This window comes from Notechis scutatus, chromosome 3, assembly GCF_049901735.1.
Source record: "Notechis scutatus isolate UNSWTSFEM ecotype Mainland chromosome 3, rNotScu1.2, whole genome shotgun sequence".
NCBI lineage: Eukaryota > Metazoa > Chordata > Lepidosauria > Squamata > Elapidae > Notechis > Notechis scutatus.
In genome coordinates this window covers 120056085-120077738 of record NC_142011.1, presented here as the reverse complement: position 1 = coordinate 120077738, position 21654 = coordinate 120056085, and the positions used below count along the sequence as shown (strand labels likewise).

The window sequence follows — 21654 nt, the reverse complement described above, 5'->3', positions numbered from 1 at the left end:
TCGTCTCTCAACAACAGGATTTATACCACCAGTCGTATGATTGCGTCTGTGTCATGTTTGCCTCCATTCCAGATTTCAAAGAATTTTATACAGAATCTGATGTTAACAAAGAAGGTTTAGAATGTCTCAGGCTTCTAAATGAGATCATTGCTGACTTTGATGATGTAAGTGTATTGTTCCTTCAGTTAAAATATGAACGAGAACTTATGCTGAAACAAAGACTTTTTAGCCAAGACAGGAATGCCTTTAACCCCATTAAGTCAATTAATTCTGTTCAAGAAATATATATTTTGAAACCCTACATCTGCTCAACCTTTCAGCAGAGAAGATTGTTGGCTTGGAATTTTCAGAATAACAGAGTTGGAAGGGACCTTGGAGATCTTCTAGTCCAACCCCATGCTCAAACAGAAAACCAGACAAATGGTTGTTCAATCTAAGCAGTGTTGACCATAATCCATAACTGTGCCTAATTTTAGACTTCAATTCACACTGTCAGCAGAACTGAGTTCATGGGATTGTTGCTGTAGAGAAGATTGATGGAGAGAGTGCTGTGAAAACCACAGTTCCTGGGGGACAAAAATTAAAGAGGAATAAAGTTGACTGTAACCAAAAAGAGCTGTTACCTAATTGTGTGAAGGATAGATTCTTTTCCCTAGACGTTACATATTTTGTTCGGAAGTGTACAGAAAAAAGAGAAAGAGCCAGTTTCCAAGTCGCCTGGGCATGTGACCAAGCCTGCTTTAGAAAAGTCCTGTGAGGTACAGAGGAATCACCTCTTCTTCATTACAGTTTCTTAGTGCAAGGAAGTTTCCTTGGTCTGTATAAATGATATCCTCCAATTCTCTCCTTTGGCCAAAACATAATCTACTATGTTATGGACCTTATGGCATATTCTCTTTTAAAAACAAGCTTTGGTTTGTTTGTTTTCTTAATTAAAATGTTTTAGGTATAGAAAACCATCGAAGGGACTAATCTGGGAAGGTACAGTCTATGAGAATGAGCAGAACAGTTATTAATTTAGCTGTTATTGAAGACAGTGAACATTAGTCATGTCAACAGCAAGCAGAACTTTGAAGCTGGGAAAAAAGTCATTGAGCTATCTCTCACTGCTTTAGCAGCTGCAGAGTAATTGCCAAACTATTTTGATTAACACGTAGACATTATAATTATGTGATTTGCTGTGAAACTGTTCCTGAATTCAAATTTTGTTCTTTAAACAGTTTTACATTTTTTTCTTCTGTGATTGTTTGGATTTGACCATTATTTTCCCATTATTATGATGCCAGGTTAGCTTTTGTGGTCAGTGTATAAAACTATTTAAAGTAACATGTTTAGGAAACCCAGCACAATAGCTTTATGTTTAAACATGTGATGCTTCAAATCTGGCAAAGAAACTGAACTTGGAAGAATGTAATTGTATATGTAAAAGTTTGTTGTGTTTAAATTTTTGTGAGCATATGGAAACGAGAAAATACTGTTTGAAGTAATACTTCTATAAGTATATTTTTCAGGGCTACATTAAATAGTCTTTCTATATTTAAGTTCAGCAAACCAAGAGGCAGTGTAATGTAGTAGTTAAAATTTGGGAGTTGAATTGGGGACACAATGGTTCAACTTGTCATTCAGTAAAGGAATTTGCCAGTTGACTAGGCTCAGTCATTCTGTCCCAGCCCACTCTATTTTATATATATATATATTTAATATGGAATAAAATGAGCAGAGAAGAAATTTTCATATATGCTGCCATGATAACAGCAGAGAAAGGATGAAATAGAAATGGAAACCTACGCATGAGTTACAATGGGTATTAAATCTCAGGCTCAGTAAACCAAACCCCGCTTCTTACAAAAAGTTTTGGCTGACAGACTCACAAGCTTAGTTCCAAAAGATGAAGAGTTTAGCAACATCAGCAGATTTTCCTTTGGACGTATACCATCCAGTCTGCACTCGGGGCTATGGACTGGTACAACTAAGTTGTTTCCTTCAACACAGTCAGCTCATCCAGTCAGCTGACCTGAGATAAAGATATTGGAATATGGAGACACGTCGGGGAAGGCTTACTTCATCTCACCTGCATATGCATTGTGCCATAACATCTGGTTTCTATATTATTTATGACATGAGCAGATATGTTTAAAGAGATTACTACTGTTCTGTGTAGACTATCCCTTAAAAAATGGGGATAGTTCTTCCGGACTTGGGCTCCTTGGGCTTTCTTTAAAGAACTATCTAGTGACAAATATAATATCTAGTATCTAAACAAGTATCTAGTGACATGTGTTAACAAGCTAGTATGTGATTGTTTTGTAATCAGACTTCTGTTTCTCCACAGCTGTTATCTAAGCCCAAGTTTAGTGGAGTTGAAAAAATCAAGACAATTGGAAGCACATATATGGCCGCCACAGGACTAAGTGCAATGCCCAGTCAAGAACACAGTCCGGTATACATCAATATTATATACACATTGAAGAGATCAAAAATATGCTGCAGAAATGTAGTCATCCTGATCCTAATGAAGTTCCTCTGAATAATGCTCCGAGCTTATTTGGAGTATTAAGAGGTGTATTTTCAGTCATTTCAGATTGAAAAATAAATCTGAAAAAGTCCCACTGTAAACTCAAAGTAATTTGTGTGTTCCGTGCAGCTCTTGAATTAAGGCCACAGCATGGAACTGTCATCTTGGCAAATGTAGTAAAAAGCCTCTATTCACCAAGAATGAAAGGATGTGTTAGAATCAGAGAAAGTGTGTCAAATTTTTCTTTCCCATCAGAGTGGCTCCATCTGAAGCCCAACAACAAGCAGCATTTGTGGGGAGAATCGGTATAAAGAAAATGTCAGTTGCTTCCCAGCTATTAAGTTCCTTCTCTGCAACTCTCTACTTCTACATTTACAATTATGGGGTTAAATGCAAAAATGGATCCATATTGTGCTATATGATTCACCCTTTCCTTCAAATAGACATCCGCCTCCAATATTTATTGTTTGACCAGTTGTAGAATTATTGTTGTCATATATGAAATACAAAACAAAATGTTGACACCTAAAATGCTCCTCCCAAAACATCAATTTGCCAGTTTAATGGAAAGATTACTGTCATTGTCAGTACAATAAATAGAGTATGCTTCTGAGAGACTTCAAAACATCAAGTTGAAAATATTTATAATATCTGACATTTCACTATCTATATTTAATTTGAAATTGTACAAATCAAGTTTTATTTATCTTCCCCCTCTACCTTTCCAATGAAATTCAGAGGGACTTTTTTTATTTCTTTTGCAAGTAGGATATATTAACTTTGCTGTGTCTTCAAAACACACAGAAATAGTCCAATCTTACTTTGCTATTTTATCACTGCAGCTCATAAAATGGACCCACGCCCTGGTGTGTATTCAAGATGAGCCATAATCCAAAAGACAGCTGGACTCTTCTCAGTAAAACAGATACAGGAACCCAAGGGCTTGTTTCCTTCATTTTAATTTGCATTTTGCAGTAGAGGGCATATTCTAATATTTCACAGCTTAGGCCCCAAACTGAGAGTCCCATTGTGTTAGCCTTAATAACAAGCACTAACCTCTTTAATGTACATTCTCCCTGTGCTACTTCATGCAGCAGACCACTGACAGAGAGTGGAATGATGCGTGTTGAGATCAGTAAGCGGCAAATGTTTACGCAAGGAAATTGGAAAAGGTCTTACCTATTGGAAACTGGCAGATGGTCTCGTAACAGGAACTCAGAAATATCTAGATACAGCCCTGGGAAATTTCTTATCTGCAGGAAGAAAGTAGTTTGTTCAGGATTTGAAGAATACTAGATTTATCCCTAACCTCATGCACGTTGATATTCCATAGGTTGCAGCAAACATAACCACAAATGGTTTTGTGTTTTCTCAAATACTGCAATAAATAATGTACAGTTTAATTTTTGCACATTTTCTAAGAATTCCCTGTATATTAATTATTTTTATATACCGTATATGCGGCGTATAAGGCGACCGGCGTATAGACGACCCCCAACATTTCCACTCAAAATATAGTTTGTTATATACTCGCCCCCTCTTCCATACGCCTTCCACTTTTGCACTTTTTTTTTTTTTTTTGAGGCACTTTTGTCTACCGTGGAAGCGAATCCCGTGAAGCCGAAAGGAGCAGCCAGCCTTCTCCCAGCTCCCAAGGAACGAGGCTCGCACGCCCGGGCTCCGCTGAGGTATCCGGCTGGGGCTGTCAGGAGTTGTTACCGCTGGCGCGGCTCCGCGCTCCAGTCCTGCGTTGCCTCGGGAAGGGAAAGGCAAAAGGAAGAGCGCGGCTTTGCCTTTCCTTCCCGAGGCAACGCGGGACTGGAGCCGCGCCAGCGGTAACAACTCCTGACAGCCCCAGCCGGATACCTCAGCGGAGCTCGGGCGGTGCGAGCCTCGTTTCCTTGGGAGCTGGGAGAAGGCTGGCTGCTCCTTTGGCTTCACGGGATTCGTTTCCACGGTGCGCAAAGTGCCTCAGCCGCGGGCAGCCGCAGTGCTTCCCAATTACTATTTGCGGGCGTATAAGACGACCCGGCATATAAGACGACCCCCAATTGGAGGCATCTTTTTCAGGGCAAAAAGTCGTCTTATACGCCGGCAATATATATATATATATATATATATATATATATATATATATATATATATATATATATATATATATATATATATATATATATATATATATATGAATGTTCAAGTAGCCCTAAAATTGAAGCATTTCTTCCTGGAATGTTTTCATATGGATATGCATAGAAAACAAGTTTGTGGCATGTTTTGATGATTGTACTTGCCTTACTGTAGTCTGTGTTTGCATTCAGGAACCTGACCGACAATATATGCATATTGGGACTATGGTAGAGTTTGCATTTGCCCTTGGAGCAAAACTGGATGTAATAAACAAGCATTCCTTTAATGATTTCAAACTTCGAGTAGGTAAGTGAAGAAAGAGTATTACATGTTGTCTCATAGCAGCAACTTCTTTTTTTAAAAAAAAAATTTTTATTCTAGAAAAAAACATTTATTTGACATACATTTAAAACAGACAAATCAACATATATATATATACATATACATATATACATACATATACATACACATACACATATATACATTTTACAGCGTATATTGAGCAATGGTTAATTTTTTTTTTATCTTTATCATTGACGTGATCTGCCTTGTTACAATAACTCCTTCGTTCTTTGAATGTTTTAATTTCTCTATATAGTTTATAATTAAATGCACGTCTTCTGTCATTTCTATAACTTATCCAAATATCAAATATTACCTTTTCTTTAACCAATCATACCAAATGTTCCATATTTCATAATAGTCACTATCTTGTTTATTTTTTAACAATTTGGTTAGGCTATCCATCTCAGCACATTCATGTATTTTTTTAATTACCATATCCTCTGAAGGAATGAAAGACAGTTTCCAGTTTTGTGCGTAGGTTATTCTGGCCGCAGTTATAATGTGCAAAATTAAATATTGATATTTTTTCTCCATGTTTAAATCTATCATACTTAGCAGAAAGGCTTCGGGTTCTAAATTTTGTTTTGTTATATTTAAAATTCAATTTCTAATATTCCTCCAAAACTTCTGAGCACATGGGCAAGTCCACCACATGTGAAAATATGTTCCTTGTGCGTAGTTACATTTCCAACAGTTGGGGAACATCTTAGCCAGTCTCGCAGGAGGTAAGTGCCAGCGATGAACCATTTTGTATAAGTTTTCTTTATACGAGACTGACATCGTTAATTTGTAATTTGTTTGCCAGATGTGTTCCCACTTATCTAATTCAATACTATGACCCACGTTTTTAGTCCAAATTATCATAGATTCTGTGACTATTTCTTCTTTTAATTTGTAATCGAAAAGATATTTATATGTTTTACTAATTGTTTTCTTATCCTCTCCTAGCCATATTTTATCTAATTCTTGTGGGGTCATATTAAAGCCAAATTGTTCTCTATCTTTTTTATAATGGGTTTGTATTTGTGCAAAGGGCCACCATGCTATCTCCTTTCCTTGAATTTGTATTTGGTTCCTATTTTTAAGCTCTCCAGTATCATATAGTAAATCTTTATACCTGACAATATTTTCATAATCCAATAGATTTGGATATGTGACTGCTTCCAAGATAGCTACAGTGGAACCTTTGGGTAGTGGGTTTTTTTAATCTTTCCCCAGATATTGAACAACACATTTCTAACATGGTGCCTTTGGAAATATGAATGTTGTTTAGATTTTCCATCCCACATGAAGGCGTGCCAGCCAAGTTGGAGATCAAAACCTTCTAATACTAATAACCTTCTACTTTCTAATTTAACCCAATCCTTAAACCATAGCAGCAACTTCTAATGTTTCATTCTGTATTGCAAATTCATGGGGTTTTTTACTTAGTTATTTCAATAACTCACATCTATAAAAAAGGACAAAAAGGTCCCACATTCCCAGTTGTTAAAGATAAAAGGATAAAGTCATAGCATAGCACAAAATTTTGCAAGACAATGAACAAAAAAACAAAAGAAAACTCAGAAGCTTAACATGAATTCAGTCTATGGTAAGAATATGAAGCAGATTTTCTATAAGTAGAGAAGAAATGTTACCATTTTCTCAAGGTTAGATTGTGATTATATGCCAGCAAGAAAAAAAAGGACTGTGAGAAGAAAGAAAACCTTATATACATTTTAGGGGAAACTTTTTAAATAATGTAATAAGAATGCAGTAGGTAGCGTAAGTCCATCAAGGTCTAAGTAAGGAAGAGAAAGAGATTTTAAGGAGATTGCATTTCACCTGTGCTTCTTTCGCCTTTTTTAAAATTAAGAAATCTTTAGTCTTTTTAAATCTGAACATGTGAGTTATACCGGCCTACTTTATTTTATTTTATTTTATTTATTTATTGTCAGAAATTCCATGGCTAATTCATATAATGAATCTAAGGGCTACAACAAACGTAAAATGATCCATAAAACATAACTAAAAATAAAAGTACCCTTTTCATTATACTTTTTTTATTAAAAGTCAGTCCATAAATAAATAGATAAAATATTTTCTTTTTCTAAAATATTCAGAGTTTGTGGAATCAAAAGAAAGTACATTACATTTCTGGCTGACTGAAGGTCATTCCAATATTCAGCATCCTTTGAAAAACGCTAGATGTTTTTGAATACAATGTGAAGTTAAAAGGCATCAAGAGTGTGTGTATATGTTTGTGTTTATGTAAATATAAAAAGTATTTACTTTAACAAATTATGCTTTTCATATTCTCACTCAGTATTAGGTTATTCTATTAGGTTTGTAGATTACAATCATCTTAGCTTACAGCATCCCCTAGTGTCACAACCTTGGCAATGAATCGTATTTTGTCCTCATGTACAATATTTTCTTCACCCTTTCTATCCATGAGTTAGATATAACTCATGATAACCCAGAAAAACTTTACCAGATTTGTTTATATCCAATGGGATTTCTATTTCTTTTCCTGAATACTGTGTATCCTATTCAAAGACAGGAATGGGTCAAGCCAATAGCTGAATATTACATTTCAAAAGTAAAGAAGGTGAAACCATTTTACACCTCTTTTTCCTAGGATCCTCTGGGAAAGTATTGATATAAGCTGCATCAAATGCAGGGGTGGGCAAACTTTTTGGCTCGGGGGCCGCATTGACTTTTAAAATTTGACAGACGGGCCGGGTCAGCACAAGATTTTTTGGGAATCGCCCCCCTTTCCCCCCTCTTCTCCTCCTTCCCCTCCCCTCGGAGGCTCCCCTCCCCTCGGGGGCCCCTGAGTCAGGAGTTGCTACCGCCGGTGCGGCTCCACGCGGCTCCAGTCCCGCATTGCCTCGGGAAGGAAAGGCAAAAAGGAAGAGCCGCAGCGGTGCTTTGCAACGGAGCAGCGGCACCGGAGGCTCAGGCTCAGCGGCTCCTGGTTTTGCCTTTTCCTTCCCAAGGCAACGCGGGACTGGAGCCGCACAGAGCTGCGCCGGCGGTAGCGACTCCTGACAGCCCCAGCCAGACACCTGAGCGGAGCCGGGCGAAATTGCCTCTTGCTGCTGCCGGAGCACCACCGGGTCACCTCCAAGCAGCCTGCCCACCCACCGGGCTTCCCCTCTGCCGCGCGGCTCGGGGCCAGGCGCAAGCGCCCGTGAGTTAAAAGGAAGCCGAAAGTTGCTGGGAAGTTGCTCGGGTGCTGGGAGCAGGCTTTTAAAGTGCCGCCCGAGCAAAGTTTAAGCCTGGAAGCCCCAGAAATCCGAGCAACTTCCCAACAACTTTCGGCTTCCTTTTAACTCGCGGGCGCTCACGCCTGGCCCCGAGCCGCGCGGCGGAAGGGAAGCCCGGCGGGCAGGCGGGCAGGCTGCTTGGAGGAGGCTCCGGGCTTCCCCTCCGCCAGGCGCGGCGCCATGCAGAGTTAAACGAAGCCGAAAGTTGCTGGGAAGTTGGTCCGTTTTCCAGGGCTTTGCAAAGGCAAAGTTTGCAGGCTGGAGCGTCTTCCCGCCGAGGAGCGGGAAGGGTTCCGCCCGGCGGGCTGCTTAAACTTTGCTCGGGCGGCACTTTAAAAGCCTGCTCCCAGCACCTGAGCAACTTCCCAGCAACTTTCAGCTTCGTTTTAACTCGCGGGTGCTTGCGCCTCGCCCCGAGCCGCACGGCAGCCTGCTCCAAGCAGCCCGCCCCGCCCATCGGGCGGAACCCTTCCCGCTCCTCGGCGGGAAGGTGCTCCAGCCTGCAAACTTTGCCTTTGCAAAGCCCTGGAAAACAGAGCAACTTCCCAGCAACTTTCGGCTTCATTTTAACTTGCGGGCACTCGCGTCTGGCGGAGGGGAAGCCCGGAGCCTCCTCCAAGCAGCCTGCCCACCCGCCCGCCGGGCTTCCCTTCCGCTGCACGGCTCGGGGCCAGGCGCGAGCGCCCGCGAGTTAAAACGAAGCCGAAAGTTGCTGGGAAGTTGCTCGGGTGCTGGGAGCAGGCTTTTAAAGTGCCGCCCGAGCAGGACCGCCGAGCCGGGAAACGGGGCACCAAGGCAGGGCAAAGCTCCACCAGCAGCGGCCTAGCTTTAGGTGGCTCCAAGCAGCCCGCCCCGCCCGCCGGGTTGAACCCTTCCCGCTCCTCAGCGGGAAGACGCTCCAGCCTGCAAGCTTTGCCTTTGCAAAGTTTAAGCCTGGAAACCCCGGGAAAAAAAGGGGGATCGGCGGGGACTCACCTTCGGAGAGGTCGCACTCGAAGGTGATTTCGAACTCCCAGCTGAGGCCTTTGCAAATTTCTTTTCTTTCCTACCCCTAGATCGCTCCGCACTGTTTTGCAGCTTTGGGGGCCACGCAGCACAGGGCAATTACGCCACGCCCAGCAATTTTTTTTCAGGGGCGGGCCGGATTGGACAGACCAATGGCAGCGATTTTTTTTCAGGGGTGGGCCGCATTGGACAGACCAACGGGCCGGATGTGGCCCGCGGGCCGTAGTTTGCCCACCCCTGATCAAATGTGTCTTCATTGTATTCTATTAAGTGCCACTGAATAGAAAGTTACTGTATTCAGTTCTTCTCCTTGCCCAATAGCATTATTTTATTTATAATTTTGCTTTTAAGAAAAGTACATGCAACTTAAAAACCATAGTTTTATAACCATGAATTGCCACTAAATGCTAATATGACCATTAAAAGTGGTATTGATATAATGTGGATTACGGTGCTTATTTCTTATGACTAACACATCTGTCCTAGCTAACATAGTGCACACGGTTTAGACCTGGTAAGGCATAATAAGTATCCCAGTACTTGCTTGGCTTACTCTTCCCAGGCCTTGAAGTTATTTTGAGTCTGACTGAATGACATTCAACTAAAACATTAACTCATCTAGAATCTAAGTCTGCTTATGAACATAGAACCAAACTCTATTATAAAACTAATGAAGTTTATGTCCCTAAATTTAGATTTCCAGTCAGCAATGTTCCATGATATGAGAGAAGTGGCAATGTCAATGAAATTACAAGATATTTTGCAGTTTACTCTGATCCCTGTCACTTCAGGTCCTTCATCTAACTGTTTTGAGATAGGTTTCTAAAAATTCTCGACCAGATATTAGGACTCATCCAGTATCTGTGCTATATATGTTAGGATCTTTCCAGGTAGAACTTTTTCCAGTGTAAGGGTATTTGTTCAAGTAGTTTTTAGTTTGAAAAACCCCTAAATACTTAATCTTTGATTTTCATACTGTCATATTCTTATATTGTCCCAAATGAAGCATTCAACTAGAGCACAGATACTCTGATTAACTATTGGTTAAAATTAATATTTAGCTGATAGGATTTGGCCCTCCTAATTTTGATAAACTCTTGATAGCCCTGGATGAAGGTTAATGGATTGTGAGCCATTGCAATATATGTAGATATTTTCCTTAATTGCTGGTGGCCTTGGTCTGTAAATAGGAATAGTCGGTCTCTGGCATAGGAACATAGTGTTATGGAAGCAATATTAAAGTTGTCAGGGAACCAGCTGAATATAGTCTTAAATCAGCTTGTTATTTGAAGGAGATACTTACTGAATGTAGGTCTACAGCCCTTTCATGCTACTGTGTTTTGATACCATATTTGTATCAGAGCACAGATTCAAGGAAATTTCCATCTGCTAATAGAATCTATCCCAACATAGCTGGGATCAATTGTGCTGTGCTGTGATTTACTCCTGGCAGTTGATCCCACTCCTTAATAAAGCTTTTCCTGAGAGAACCAGTTTGGTGTAGTGGTTAAGGTACTAGGCTAGAAAGCGAGCGACTGTGAGTTCTAGCCCTATCTCAGGCATGAAAACCAGCTAGATGTCTTTGGGCCAGTCACTCCCTCTCAACCAAATTCATCTCACAGGGTTGTTGTGAGAAAAAATAAAAAGCAGGAATATTAGGTGTATTTGCAGCCTTGATTTGGGGAAACTAGAAAGAGAATATAATATTAGGTAGGCTACTACCTTGTTATTTATCAAAATAATAAAGGTGATAAATAAATAAATAAAAGCCTTTTTCTGGGTGACATATTAATTTAATATGCATGATTTTTTAATTACTGTTTGCAGAGTTCACCTAAAATTAACAGCTAAGTAATTTCTCCTTGCCAGCAGTCTATTATTTGACTGTAACATAACACTTTAAATTATGAATATCACTTGGCTTGGGACCCATTTTTTTTCAGTGGCTTTATGTTTCTTTTTTTTTAACTTGAGCAACTATTGTGTTTAGTTATCTATTACATTAATCAATGTCTGCGATAAAGAAGAACAAATAGACGTGTAAGAAAGATATATTGTCGCCAGCAAAATTTTCCTTTATGCAGTTTGTCCTTCAGCAGCTTGCTATTTTTCGCCAAGGGGATGTGAGGGCAACAATAGCTGAATGCAAAGCAATTGGCATAGATGCCCTACATTGGTGACCCTCCCTCCCTCCCTCTCGTTTGCTTCTTAAGTTCAGAAATACCTTCTCCATGCTTTTTATCTTAGGGAGGGAGGTCTGAATTTTAGGATATGGATCACACACTATCAATGATTATATAGGCTGAGTCCTATTGAGAAAGTCAGGTTTTTAGTTTGATAGAAAAGTACCCCAATGTTTTTGACAACTTGCTGAGCAAAATAGTCAAGTTGAATTATTTTGAGTTACATCTTTGTATTTGTCTTGATTTATTAAAAAAGAAACTAAGGAAACGTTTCCAACTAGAAAGCAAAATATTAATTGCTTTTTTGTGGCTTTTATATTGGGTTTTTATCTTTGTAAGCTGCCTAAGAGTAAGTTGGGTGGCTGTATTTTTTTTAAAATAAATAAATAACAATAGAGGGCAAAATAAATTAAACTTTCTTTTTACAGGTATCAATCATGGGCCTGTAATTGCTGGAGTCATTGGAGCTCAGAAACCACAATATGACATCTGGGGCAACACTGTGAATGTGGCCAGCAGGATGGATAGTACTGGCATTCTAGATAAAATACAGGTTATTTTTTTATTCTTGCTAATAGCCAACAAATCTTATGTAGAATCTGATTCTCTATATTGTTAACTATTTGGAAGAGGTAGCATTTCAAAAGTTAATTTATAAAGGAGAAAAATAGCAACAGTTACCAAAAAAGTTTTGTGCACATGTTCTACATGTTCTGTCTTCATTTCTGATCATCCTTTTCTCTCTTCATCCTTCCTATCTTCAAGAAGAAACCCAACTAGTCTCATTGGAGTTGTTAACTTCAAATTTGCTTTAATTTTTTAAAAAGTTAATACAATAAAAAACTTTTATCCACCACAGAATATTAGCACTATCCTAGATGATTCTGCAGTAAATTCTGAGTTCTACTTAGAAGCCATCCACCAAACTTCTTGGTGTTCCAGGTTTAGCCAAGTGAAATCCCATTGATTTCATTGGATTTCTAAATATTACTAATTGCTAATATGTCCCAATATATATTTTTTCATGTTTTGTCTGTTAAGATAATCAGGAAAGACTCTGAATGAGATTCTCATCTTTAAAGATGGCAAGGTTATACTGAAAACCTTCCCCATAGTTATATTTGTTGATCTATACTCACAGCAAATAGTTCAGGTCATAGAAGAAAAAGATTTCTAGGCTTTCTTAAAAATGTCTGAATGTGTTTATTTAAATAATTTTTGCAGGTCACGGAAGAAACCAGTAACATCCTACAAACATTGGGCTATATTTGCACCTGCCGAGGTATCATAAACGTCAAAGGAAAAGGAGAGCTTCAGACTTACTTTGTACATACTGAAATGACTAAGTCCCTTTCCCAAGGGAATGTGGCATCATGAAAGATATCAAGGGTAGACATCTCATATTTTTAGAGACAAAGCACCCCACACTTTTTTCTTAAATCTCCTCTAGCCCACACCATGAACAACATGTGTGTACTTTTCTGGTGTATAGAAATGTTGCTGTAGTAGTGTCTACAGTCTCGTCCCATCATTTACCATCAAGAGACCTCGGTAGTTGCCAGATTCCAGAAATGGCTAAAGTGAGTGCTGTGCACTGAGATAATGACGGCTTGATTTGTATTCTTGACTCTTCAGTGGTAAAGAATCGAGGGAAATAACCTGAGTTGGAAAAATTAATGGCCTTATGCAGAAGGAGGCTATGAAGAAGATAATTGAAAATTTTTTACAGAAAAGCACTTTATGGCAATAAAATTAGAGCTGCATGAAACATCATGAAAATATATGGTAGCTCCATATAACATCCTCTAATCCTGAATTATATAATTCTGAATATCTAATTCTATCCCTTCATCATTACAACTAGGGTGTGTTCACTAGTTGTGTCTCACAGCCAACAACATAAAATAGAGCTTCAGGCTTGATAGTTTCCCCAGAGAAATTCATAGATAAGCAGGACCAGTTTTGTATAAAATGTGTTAAAATGTTTTGATGCCCTTGTCTTTTGTAATATAAATTCATTAAAGGTTTCTATGTACTTTATTTGCAATTGTGAGTTTATTACACCTGTAACATGTCATCAGTGAGCTTTCTGGCACAAAGGCAAAAACAAAAACCCAAACTCTTCTGCCCAAAGTTTATGATTTAAATATCTTCAAAGTCAAATGTGATAAGGCCATGGAAGCAAGGATAAATATTAGCAAAGTAATAATTCATATTTTATTGTATATTATAGCTGTTTTGTATGTATGAATTCTCCTTAATGCAGGGGTGTCAAACTGGCGGCCTGCAGGCCGGATGTGTCACACGCAGGCCATGCCCACCCAAGCTCCGCGAAGGCAAAAACGTTGCGATATGTCACGTGACATCTATGTGACATGGCGAGTTTGACACCAGTGCCTTAGTGCTACTTAACACAATGTTGCCATTAAAAGTATGAAAAATGAGAGGCAGTCAGAAACTTCTCCCTAACTTTGTTGTGGATATAGAAAGTAGAGCAATTACTGTAGCAGTTTACCTACTCATCACTAATATCCCGCTAGTGATCATAAAAAGAAAAAGCTGAACCTGCAAAGAGGAAGTCTGAATTAATGCCAAGTTTATAATAGCTTATTTATCCTAGATAGGCAAATGCTGAAAGTATTATTTATGCAAAATTATTGCTATAAAGATCTAAAAAGAATCGGAGAACATGGAAGACGATGCACTACAATAATTTATTATACTACATAGTGTACTATAAAATATAAACAAAAAATACCATTCAATTCCTGATAAAAATTTAATCATAAGGAAAGTGAAATGATAAAAAGTATCATCATGTAAAATACAGAAGTTATGGCCTTGTTTCAGATAGCAGGACACAAATATATAATGGTAATATTTACTATGTGATGTCATTGTACATAGGTCATCATTTTGGGTTTGCCTAAAGGAAGCTGCAGACACTGTTCTTTAGTGATAAACATCAGTTTGCTTTCTCAGAAGGCTGCTCAATATTGTACAACATTTACAAAACCCACTGTTAAAAAAAAGTCAGCTTTAAATGCTGAATAACTTAATGCGGGGTAAGGAAGTCTATTTACCATTTTGCCATAATTTAATCTGCTTTTACTGTTAGATGTTGGAATCAGAAACCTGGCAGAATAATGGTATTTCTCAATCATAAAAGCCTGTTTGGCTTGCACTTTTGTGGTTTCATCAGGCAACGTTGTTACCTTTTCACTCTAATCTTTGCAGCAGTTATGTCTATATAGTATGGTGCGTCATCTAAAATGAAAAATTATCAAATAGCGCCGTGTCCTAGAATACCAAAATATTGGGTTACATGATTCTTTCTTGTCAGTGCTTTTATTAACAGCTACTAATGAGACACATTCGATGAGGCTCCTATTAGTCTGTTTGCATGCAGGTATCAGTAACCGCTCTCCTGACATTAAATGCTTCTGAACTCATTGTTCAAGGACCTTTTGTCTGTCTTCCAGTTGAAAAGTAACTATTTCCCCCTTTAGCTTTGATATCAACACCTCCACTTAGATTCGGTGATATCTATCTAGCGCTTACAGAGGCGTCTCATGTTGCAAGAAACATATATTCCATATCCAGAAGACACTGTGTGATGAAATGATTCAGAATCATAGCCTCACCTCTTTGTATCTGTCTACTATTCCTGTATTTCTCAGAAAAAAATCCCTGCTAACACTTCACTTGTGAAATAGATTTAACATAGCAGTGAGTGAGAGCAGCCTGGGCTTTGTTTTGCCCAGCCACAGCTTTTCTCAAACTTCCAACCCCCTTATAAGTGATTTGACATCATAGTTTATTCAGATGGTCTCTTAGTAACCAAAGAACTCTGCAAACACACCAGCTGGAGCTGGGTGGGAAATGCAAAGCAATCTAGCCTGCCACTCAGCCAAACACTGGCCTTCACAGGGGAATGCAAGAAGCCCAGAATGGGAAAGAACCGGAGGAAGAGGAAGAGTTGGAGGGACTGGAAGATGTCAACAAGGCACTAATAAGGAAACACCAGCTTCCACTCTCGGCACAGTCAGCCTTCAGCTACATCCCGCCTCGACGCAAGGACCCTCCTGAGCTTAGTTATTTTTACCAGGAGAGAAAGGTATGTCCAGAAATTTTGTGCGATAATTGGGAGGAGGGGTCAAAGCATCCAAGACAGGTGTTGTGATGGAAACCCCTATTAAAAGGCTCTGGGAATGAAGCATCGCTCAATCTTTCAGCCCCAGATAGCAAATTGCAATGCAGGTAGTCCTCAACCTACAACCACAGTTGAGGCCAAAATTTATGTTGCTGAGACATTTAAGTGGATTTTGCCCCACTCTACAACTTTTTCTTGTCACGGTTGCTAAGCGAATCGAAGTCGTTAAGTGAAACTGGCTTCCCCACTGATTTTGCTTGTCAGAAGGTCACAAAAGGTGATCATATGACCCTGGGGCCAGGGATGGGATTCTCCCAGTTCGGACCAGTTCAGGCGAACCCTTTGTTCCAATGATTAGCTGGCTCTGAACCAGTTCGCTGTGACGAGCATGTGGGCCCACCTGCCCGCCCCTGCTCTTTCCGGTGCTTTATTTCCTTTGTTTAGAGCAGGGGGTCTCCAACCTTGGCCACTTTAAGACTTGTGGACTTCACAAAGGCTGTAGTTGAAGGTAAGCATGAGCTTTTTCTATATGCAGAGCGCGTGCATGGAGCGCGCGATCACCGAACCAGTTGTTATACCGGTGGAATCCCACCCCTACTTGGGACACCACAACCATCATAAATATGAATCGTTTGCCAAGCATCTGAATTTTGATCGCATGACCATGGGGATGTTGCATTGGTCATGTGCAAAACAATCCTAAGTCATTTTTTTCAGTGTCATTGTAACTTTGAAGGGTCACCAAATGAATTGTTGTAAGTCAAGGACTAAACTATATGCAATTTTTGAAACATGTAGTCTATGGAGCTTACAATAGCAACAGCACTTAGAGTTGTACACCGCTTTTGTCAGCTGGTGCTCCATTCAAAATCCAAGAAAGAAATACTTAAGACTCCATTAATTAGAGAAAAGATATCTTTTACTGGAAATCAAGTGGTAGCATCAAAAGAATTCTGAATCTGAGAAAATGAGCGTGTAAATCACATATACAAAGTGATGGCAACGTTCCCACCCACAACAGTTCAAACTGTCCATCCAATAAAAAGTTGTATATAATGTCATGTGGGCATCTTCAGGTGGTGATGAGGCCTCTGTCCATTGACCTTGACATATTTTGATAAAGAGTTGTAGCTGTGCATAGCATAGGAAAAACATAAGCAAGAAACTTCCCGCCCAATTTATAGTTTTTTTTGTAAACCTTCCAGCTCACTTCCCGTAACTATTTTCCCCCTCCTCTTCCCGTTACTGATGACAGCCGAAAGATGCAAAGCAAAGGAAGGAAATCTTGAAGGCTGACAGCTTTATAGTGTTTTACAGCCCTCTCAAATGGTGTTACAGAGTTATATATTTCCCCCAACAATTTGGGTTTTCATTTTACTCACCTTGGAAGGATGGAAGGCTGAGTCAACCTTGAGCCTGGTGAGATTTGAACTGCCAAATTGCAGGCAGCCGGCAGTCAGCAGAAATAGCCCGCAGTACTGCATTCTAACCACTGTACCACCAAGGCTCTTACTGTTACTTTGGCACTCATTCTGGATCACTTGTTTGAATAATGGTTGGTCAAGCCAGAAAGAGCTGTATGCTTGTAACCTCATTTTTGAGCAGTGTCTTGTATTGTGCTATATTGAGTAGGAATATAGATTAACTTTGGAGCCAAGGGTCATATTCAGCCATGTGGCATGCTGACACTGGCACAACCCTACAGCTTCTTTCTCTCTTTAGAAGCTAAGCCAGGGGTGGGCAAACTACGGCCCGTGGGCCACATCCGGCCCGTTGGTCTGTCCAATGCGGCCCGCCCCTGAAAAAAAATCGCTGCCATTGGTCTGTCCAATCCGGCCTGCCCCTGAAAAAAAATTGCTGGGCGTGGCGTAATTGCCCTGTGCCGCGTGGCCCCAAAGCTGCAAAACAGTGCGGAGCGATCTAGGGGTAGGAAAGAAAAGAAATTTGCAAAGGCCTCAGCTGGGAGTTCGAAATCACCTTCGAGTGCGACCTCTCCGAAGGTGAGTCCCCGCCCGATCCCCTTTTTTTTCCCGGGGTTTCCAGGCTTAAACTTTGCAAAGGCAAAGCTTGCAGGCTGGAGCGTCTTCCCGCCGAGGAGCGGGAAGGGTTCCACCCGGCGGGCGGGGCGGGCTGCTTGGAGCCACCTAAAGCTGGGCCGCTGCTGGTGGAGCTTTGCCCTGCCTTGGTGCCCGTTCCCGGCTCGGCGGTCCTGCTCGGGCGGCACTTTAAAGCCTGCTCCCAGCACCCGAGCAACTTCCCAGCAACTTTCGGCTTCGTTTTAACTCGCGGGCGCTCGCGCCTGGCCCCGAGCCGTGCAGCGGAAGGAAGCCCAGCGGGCGGGCGGGCAGGCTGCTTGGAGGAGGCTCCGGGCTTCCCCTCCGCCAGGCGCGAGTGCCCGCAAGTTAAAATGAAGCCGAAAGTTGCTGGGAAGTTGCTCTGTTTTCCAGGGCTTTGCAAAGGCAAAGTTTGCAGGCTGGAGCACCTTCCCGCCGAGGAGCGGGAAGGGTTCCGCCCAATGGGCGGGCGGGCTGCTTGGAGCAGGCTGCCGTGCGGCTCGGGGCGGGCGCAAGCGCCTGCGAGTTAAAGCGAAGCCGAGTTGCTGGGAAGTTGCTCAGGTGCTGGGAGCAGGCTTTTAAAGTGCCGCTCTAGCAAAGTTTAAGCAGCCCGCCGGGCGGAACCCTTCCCGCTCCTCAGCGGGAAGACGCTCCAGCCTGCAAACTTTGCCTTTGCAAAGCCCTGGAAAACGGACCAACTTCCCAGCAACTTTCGGCTTCGTTTTAACTCGCGGGCGCTTGCGCCTGGCGGAGGAAGCCGGAGCCTCCTCCAAGCAGCCTGCCCGCCCGCCCGCCGGGCTTCCCTTCCGCCGCGCGCTCGGGGCCAGGCGTGAGCGCCCGCGAGTTAAAGGAAGCCGAAGTTGCTGGGAAGTTGCTCGGTTCTGGGGCTTCCAGGCTTAAACTTTGCTCGGGCGGCACTTTAAAAGCCTGCTCCCAGCACCCGAGCAACTTCCCAGCAACTTTCGGCTTCCTTTTAACTCACGGGCGCTGCGCCTGGCCCCGAGCCGCGCGGCGAGAGGGAAGCCGGTGGGCGGGCAGGCTGCTTGGAGGTGACCCGGTGGTGCTCCGGCAGCAGCAGAGGCAGTTTTGCCCGGGCTCCGCTCAGGTGTCTGGCTGGGGCTGTCAGGAGTTGCTACCGCTGGCGCAGCTCTGTGCGGCTCCAGTCCCGCGTTGCCTTGGGAAGGAAAAGGCAAAACCAGGAGCCGCTGAGCCTGAGCCTCTGGTGCCGCTGCTCCGTTGCAAAGCACCGCCGCGGCTCTTCCTTTTTGCCTTTCCCTTCCCGAGGCAATGCGGGACTGGAGCCGCATGCGCAGCGCGCCGGCGGTAGCAACTCCTGACTCAGGGGGCCTCCGAGGGAGGGAGCCTCCGAGGGGAGGAAGGAGGAGAAGAGGGGAGGAAGGGGGCGATTCCCAAAAAATCTTGTGCTGACCCGGCCCGTCTGTCAAATTTTAAAAGTCAATGCGGCCCCGAGCCAAAAAGTTTGCCCACCCTGAGCTAAGCAGTGCTTAAAGGCTTTTAATCATGTTGGAAGAGCTCAATATGTTCAATGGCTATGGTAAATTCAGTGAAGGTCACTAGTATCTGTCTCCTAGATAGGAATTATTGTAGATCCTGTGTTTTATAAAAATGTTCAGCACTGTATTTTTTTTAAAGAAAGCCTTGTTAAAAGTTCTGTCACTTATTAACAGCGTTTAGAAGATATGAGTACATACACATTACTGCTCAGCAAAGAAAATTCAGTATATGGTTAATACCAATGTTTATGCATATCAGAATGCTCAAGGGAATGGATCCCATCACTGTGATGTGATCCTGGTGATCCTGTTTCATCATTCGACTGATCTGGCCTTTTAATTTTTAAGGCAGGAATTGTTGCCCTGTATGACTGCGTTTTCAAAAGACCAATCGGGTATGATGCAAAGCTTCATCGGTGCGACAGAGAACACGCAAAAAGCAGAGGACTTCACATTAACGACGAGGTGATTGTCAAGTCTCAGGGTGCCAAAAATCACTACTCACCCTCCTTTCTGCTCACTCATGATAATGTCCGAGTTCTGGCTGCTATCAATTACTGCATTCTACAAGCATGCAATGGAGTACTGCAGTAATTACTAGTTTAAAGCTAGGAACTTATGCAAATTTACTTAAGGCTAAGAACTCCTAGGACAGGAGTGTCAAACTGGCAGCCTGTGGGCTGGATGTGTCACATGCAGGCCACGCCCACCCCAGCTCCACAAAGGGAAAAAACATCACTTGACAGCACGTGACACCACTAGTTTGACACCCGTGTTCTAGGCTGTATCAAAACAACATGCTTAGGGTTATATGACACAACTCTTGTCAGATTCAGGCTTCTTCAACCAGGCAGACCATTGGCTGAATCATAGATGCAGGTATTCTCAGAGGTGAGCTGCACTTTCGTTGGCTAGGGGTTCGCTGATTGTGAGCGCACGCGCACATGCATGGCTTTGGGGCTGAAATGCAGCTTCAAACATAGTATTTTGCACTTAAAGTAGACTGAAGTATAAGGGATGTCTCCCCCCAAACCATTAGTATGATACAAAGAGAATTAAGATGTTGAGCTCATTCATTAAAATAGATCATTATTTAGCAAACATTTCCCTCCACCCCTGAAATATATGGAATTGAAATAGGCGAGCTATTATGTCTTGCCACCAAGTTTCTATAAGATTTATGGAGAATAATATTGCTAATGGAATGCTAGAAATCAGTTGTGTAAATAAACCTTATGAAGTGCTACACAAATACTCATTACTGTCAGATGATAGTTGCATTTTGCAGGAAAAAAAATGGCAATCCTTCCTTGAGGAAGTATTTAGTAACACAAATATCCAAGTACTTGATCATATCAGACAATCTACACAGAATATGAGGCATTTTAAAGAGAAGTTCCTGTAGGGTGGAAGAAATTATACCCCAATGGCATTTTTCTTTTGGAAAGGATTGCAGGGGACTCGACCTGTTTTTAATGGATATAGCTGAAGAGTGTAAAGCTGTGAGAGATATTTTTTATTTCTTTTCACTTCAGGAAACCAGAATGTATTTGGAAGATGTCATTTTGATTTGGATGTAGGACATCCGCCACCATTGCCAGCAGCACCATACCAAGCATCTTATCTAGTATTCTCTTTATCTCTTGTATTTTTATAGTCGGCAATCACATCTCAAAATATTCTTACAGGAAAAGAAAAGGCCTATAGCCATCTTGTCTTCTTCTGAATATGGGCGGCATATAAACAAACCAGTGGAACAGCTAATCCGAGACTACGTGCGCATTAATCACGTAAAGACAGAGTTCTACAGAAAAAATGGAATAGCCTGCTTGATAGAAAAATGAATCCAGCTTAAGAATCTACTGTTGATAGATAACTAACAGCAAGATGGTATCAAATTCCTGTAGTGTCCTGCTTGGATTTACAGTGCAAATGTAACATTACAATATCTTTCTATATATTTATTGCTGGGGTTTTAGCTAAAACCAGGTTTAGGTCCTTAAAGGCATAGTGATACTTGTGTGACCTCCAGTTTATACTTGTACTCGCCTCTCCATTTTTTCTCCTGGAAAAATTGTGCAAAGATTTCACCAGAAAAGTGGCTTGACACTCTTAACACACTGAAGTAGCCATGTATTAATCTGAAAACAATCACCTCTGTCATTTCTTGTTTGTTTATGATTTATAGTTTGTTTTTTTAATTGTATCAAAACTAAAGGACTTAGTTAGCATGTATTGTAGCTTAACATACTTTTCCTTCCAATTTCATATCTTCGTTAATTTAATGTTTTATAAGCGTGTTTGGAATGCTTAACCAAGGAAGTCACCATTAAAGGAAAAAATATTGAGAAAAATATATATCAACCTGCTTATACACCAAGGATGCACATGTGAGTATTTATATATGAGTTGTGCATGAGGAATGAAGATCAGCTGATAGATGGGCAGCTTCATAATAATAAATTTTCAATGCTGAATACAAACATTAAAGCTTGACATTAATTTCA

General features: G+C 41.3%; 3 protein-coding genes and 1 long non-coding RNA gene across 7 annotated transcripts in view; 3 read left to right on the top strand and 1 right to left on the bottom strand.

The window, feature by feature from the left end:
- Positions 1-13466, top strand: part of ADCY2 (adenylate cyclase 2) — a 156592-nt gene extending 143126 nt beyond the window's left edge. For 3 of the 4 annotated variants that reach the window (XM_087961099.1, XM_087961100.1, XM_026672526.2), the window contains 5 exons: positions 18-164; positions 2333-2440; positions 4834-4948; positions 11855-11979; positions 12651-13466. In XM_087961099.1, coding sequence (XP_087817225.1) covers positions 18-164; positions 2333-2440; positions 4834-4948; positions 11855-11979; positions 12651-12803 — 648 coding nt within the window. In that variant the 3' untranslated portion in view covers positions 12804-13466. Of the gene's footprint in view, positions 1-17; positions 165-2332; positions 2441-4833; positions 4949-11854; positions 11980-12650 lie in introns of those variants that run through there. The other variant, XR_015748762.1, reaches the window with a different exon arrangement.
- Positions 1-19815, bottom strand: part of LOC148131385 (uncharacterized) — a 27730-nt gene extending 7915 nt beyond the window's left edge. The window contains exons 1-2 of the long non-coding RNA XR_015748767.1: positions 19653-19815; positions 3695-3768 (exon numbers count right to left, since the gene is read on the bottom strand). This is a non-coding gene — a long non-coding RNA (uncharacterized LOC148131385). The remainder of the gene's footprint in view (positions 1-3694; positions 3769-19652) is intronic.
- On the top strand, positions 15284-21654 carry CFAP90 (cilia and flagella associated protein 90). Its single transcript, XM_087961114.1, has 3 exons — positions 15284-15543; positions 19496-19612; positions 20836-21654. The coding sequence occupies exons 1-3, from the start codon at positions 15361-15363 to the stop codon at positions 20989-20991; spliced, it is 456 nt and encodes a 151-aa protein (XP_087817240.1). The 5' UTR covers positions 15284-15360; the 3' UTR covers positions 20992-21654.
- The window catches only part of MTRR (5-methyltetrahydrofolate-homocysteine methyltransferase reductase), a 42254-nt gene continuing 40576 nt past the window's right edge, over positions 19977-21654 (top strand). Inside the window, exon 1 of the mRNA XM_087961109.1 lies at positions 19977-20038. The gene's annotated coding sequence lies outside the window, so the exon portion shown is untranslated. The remainder of the gene's footprint in view (positions 20039-21654) is intronic.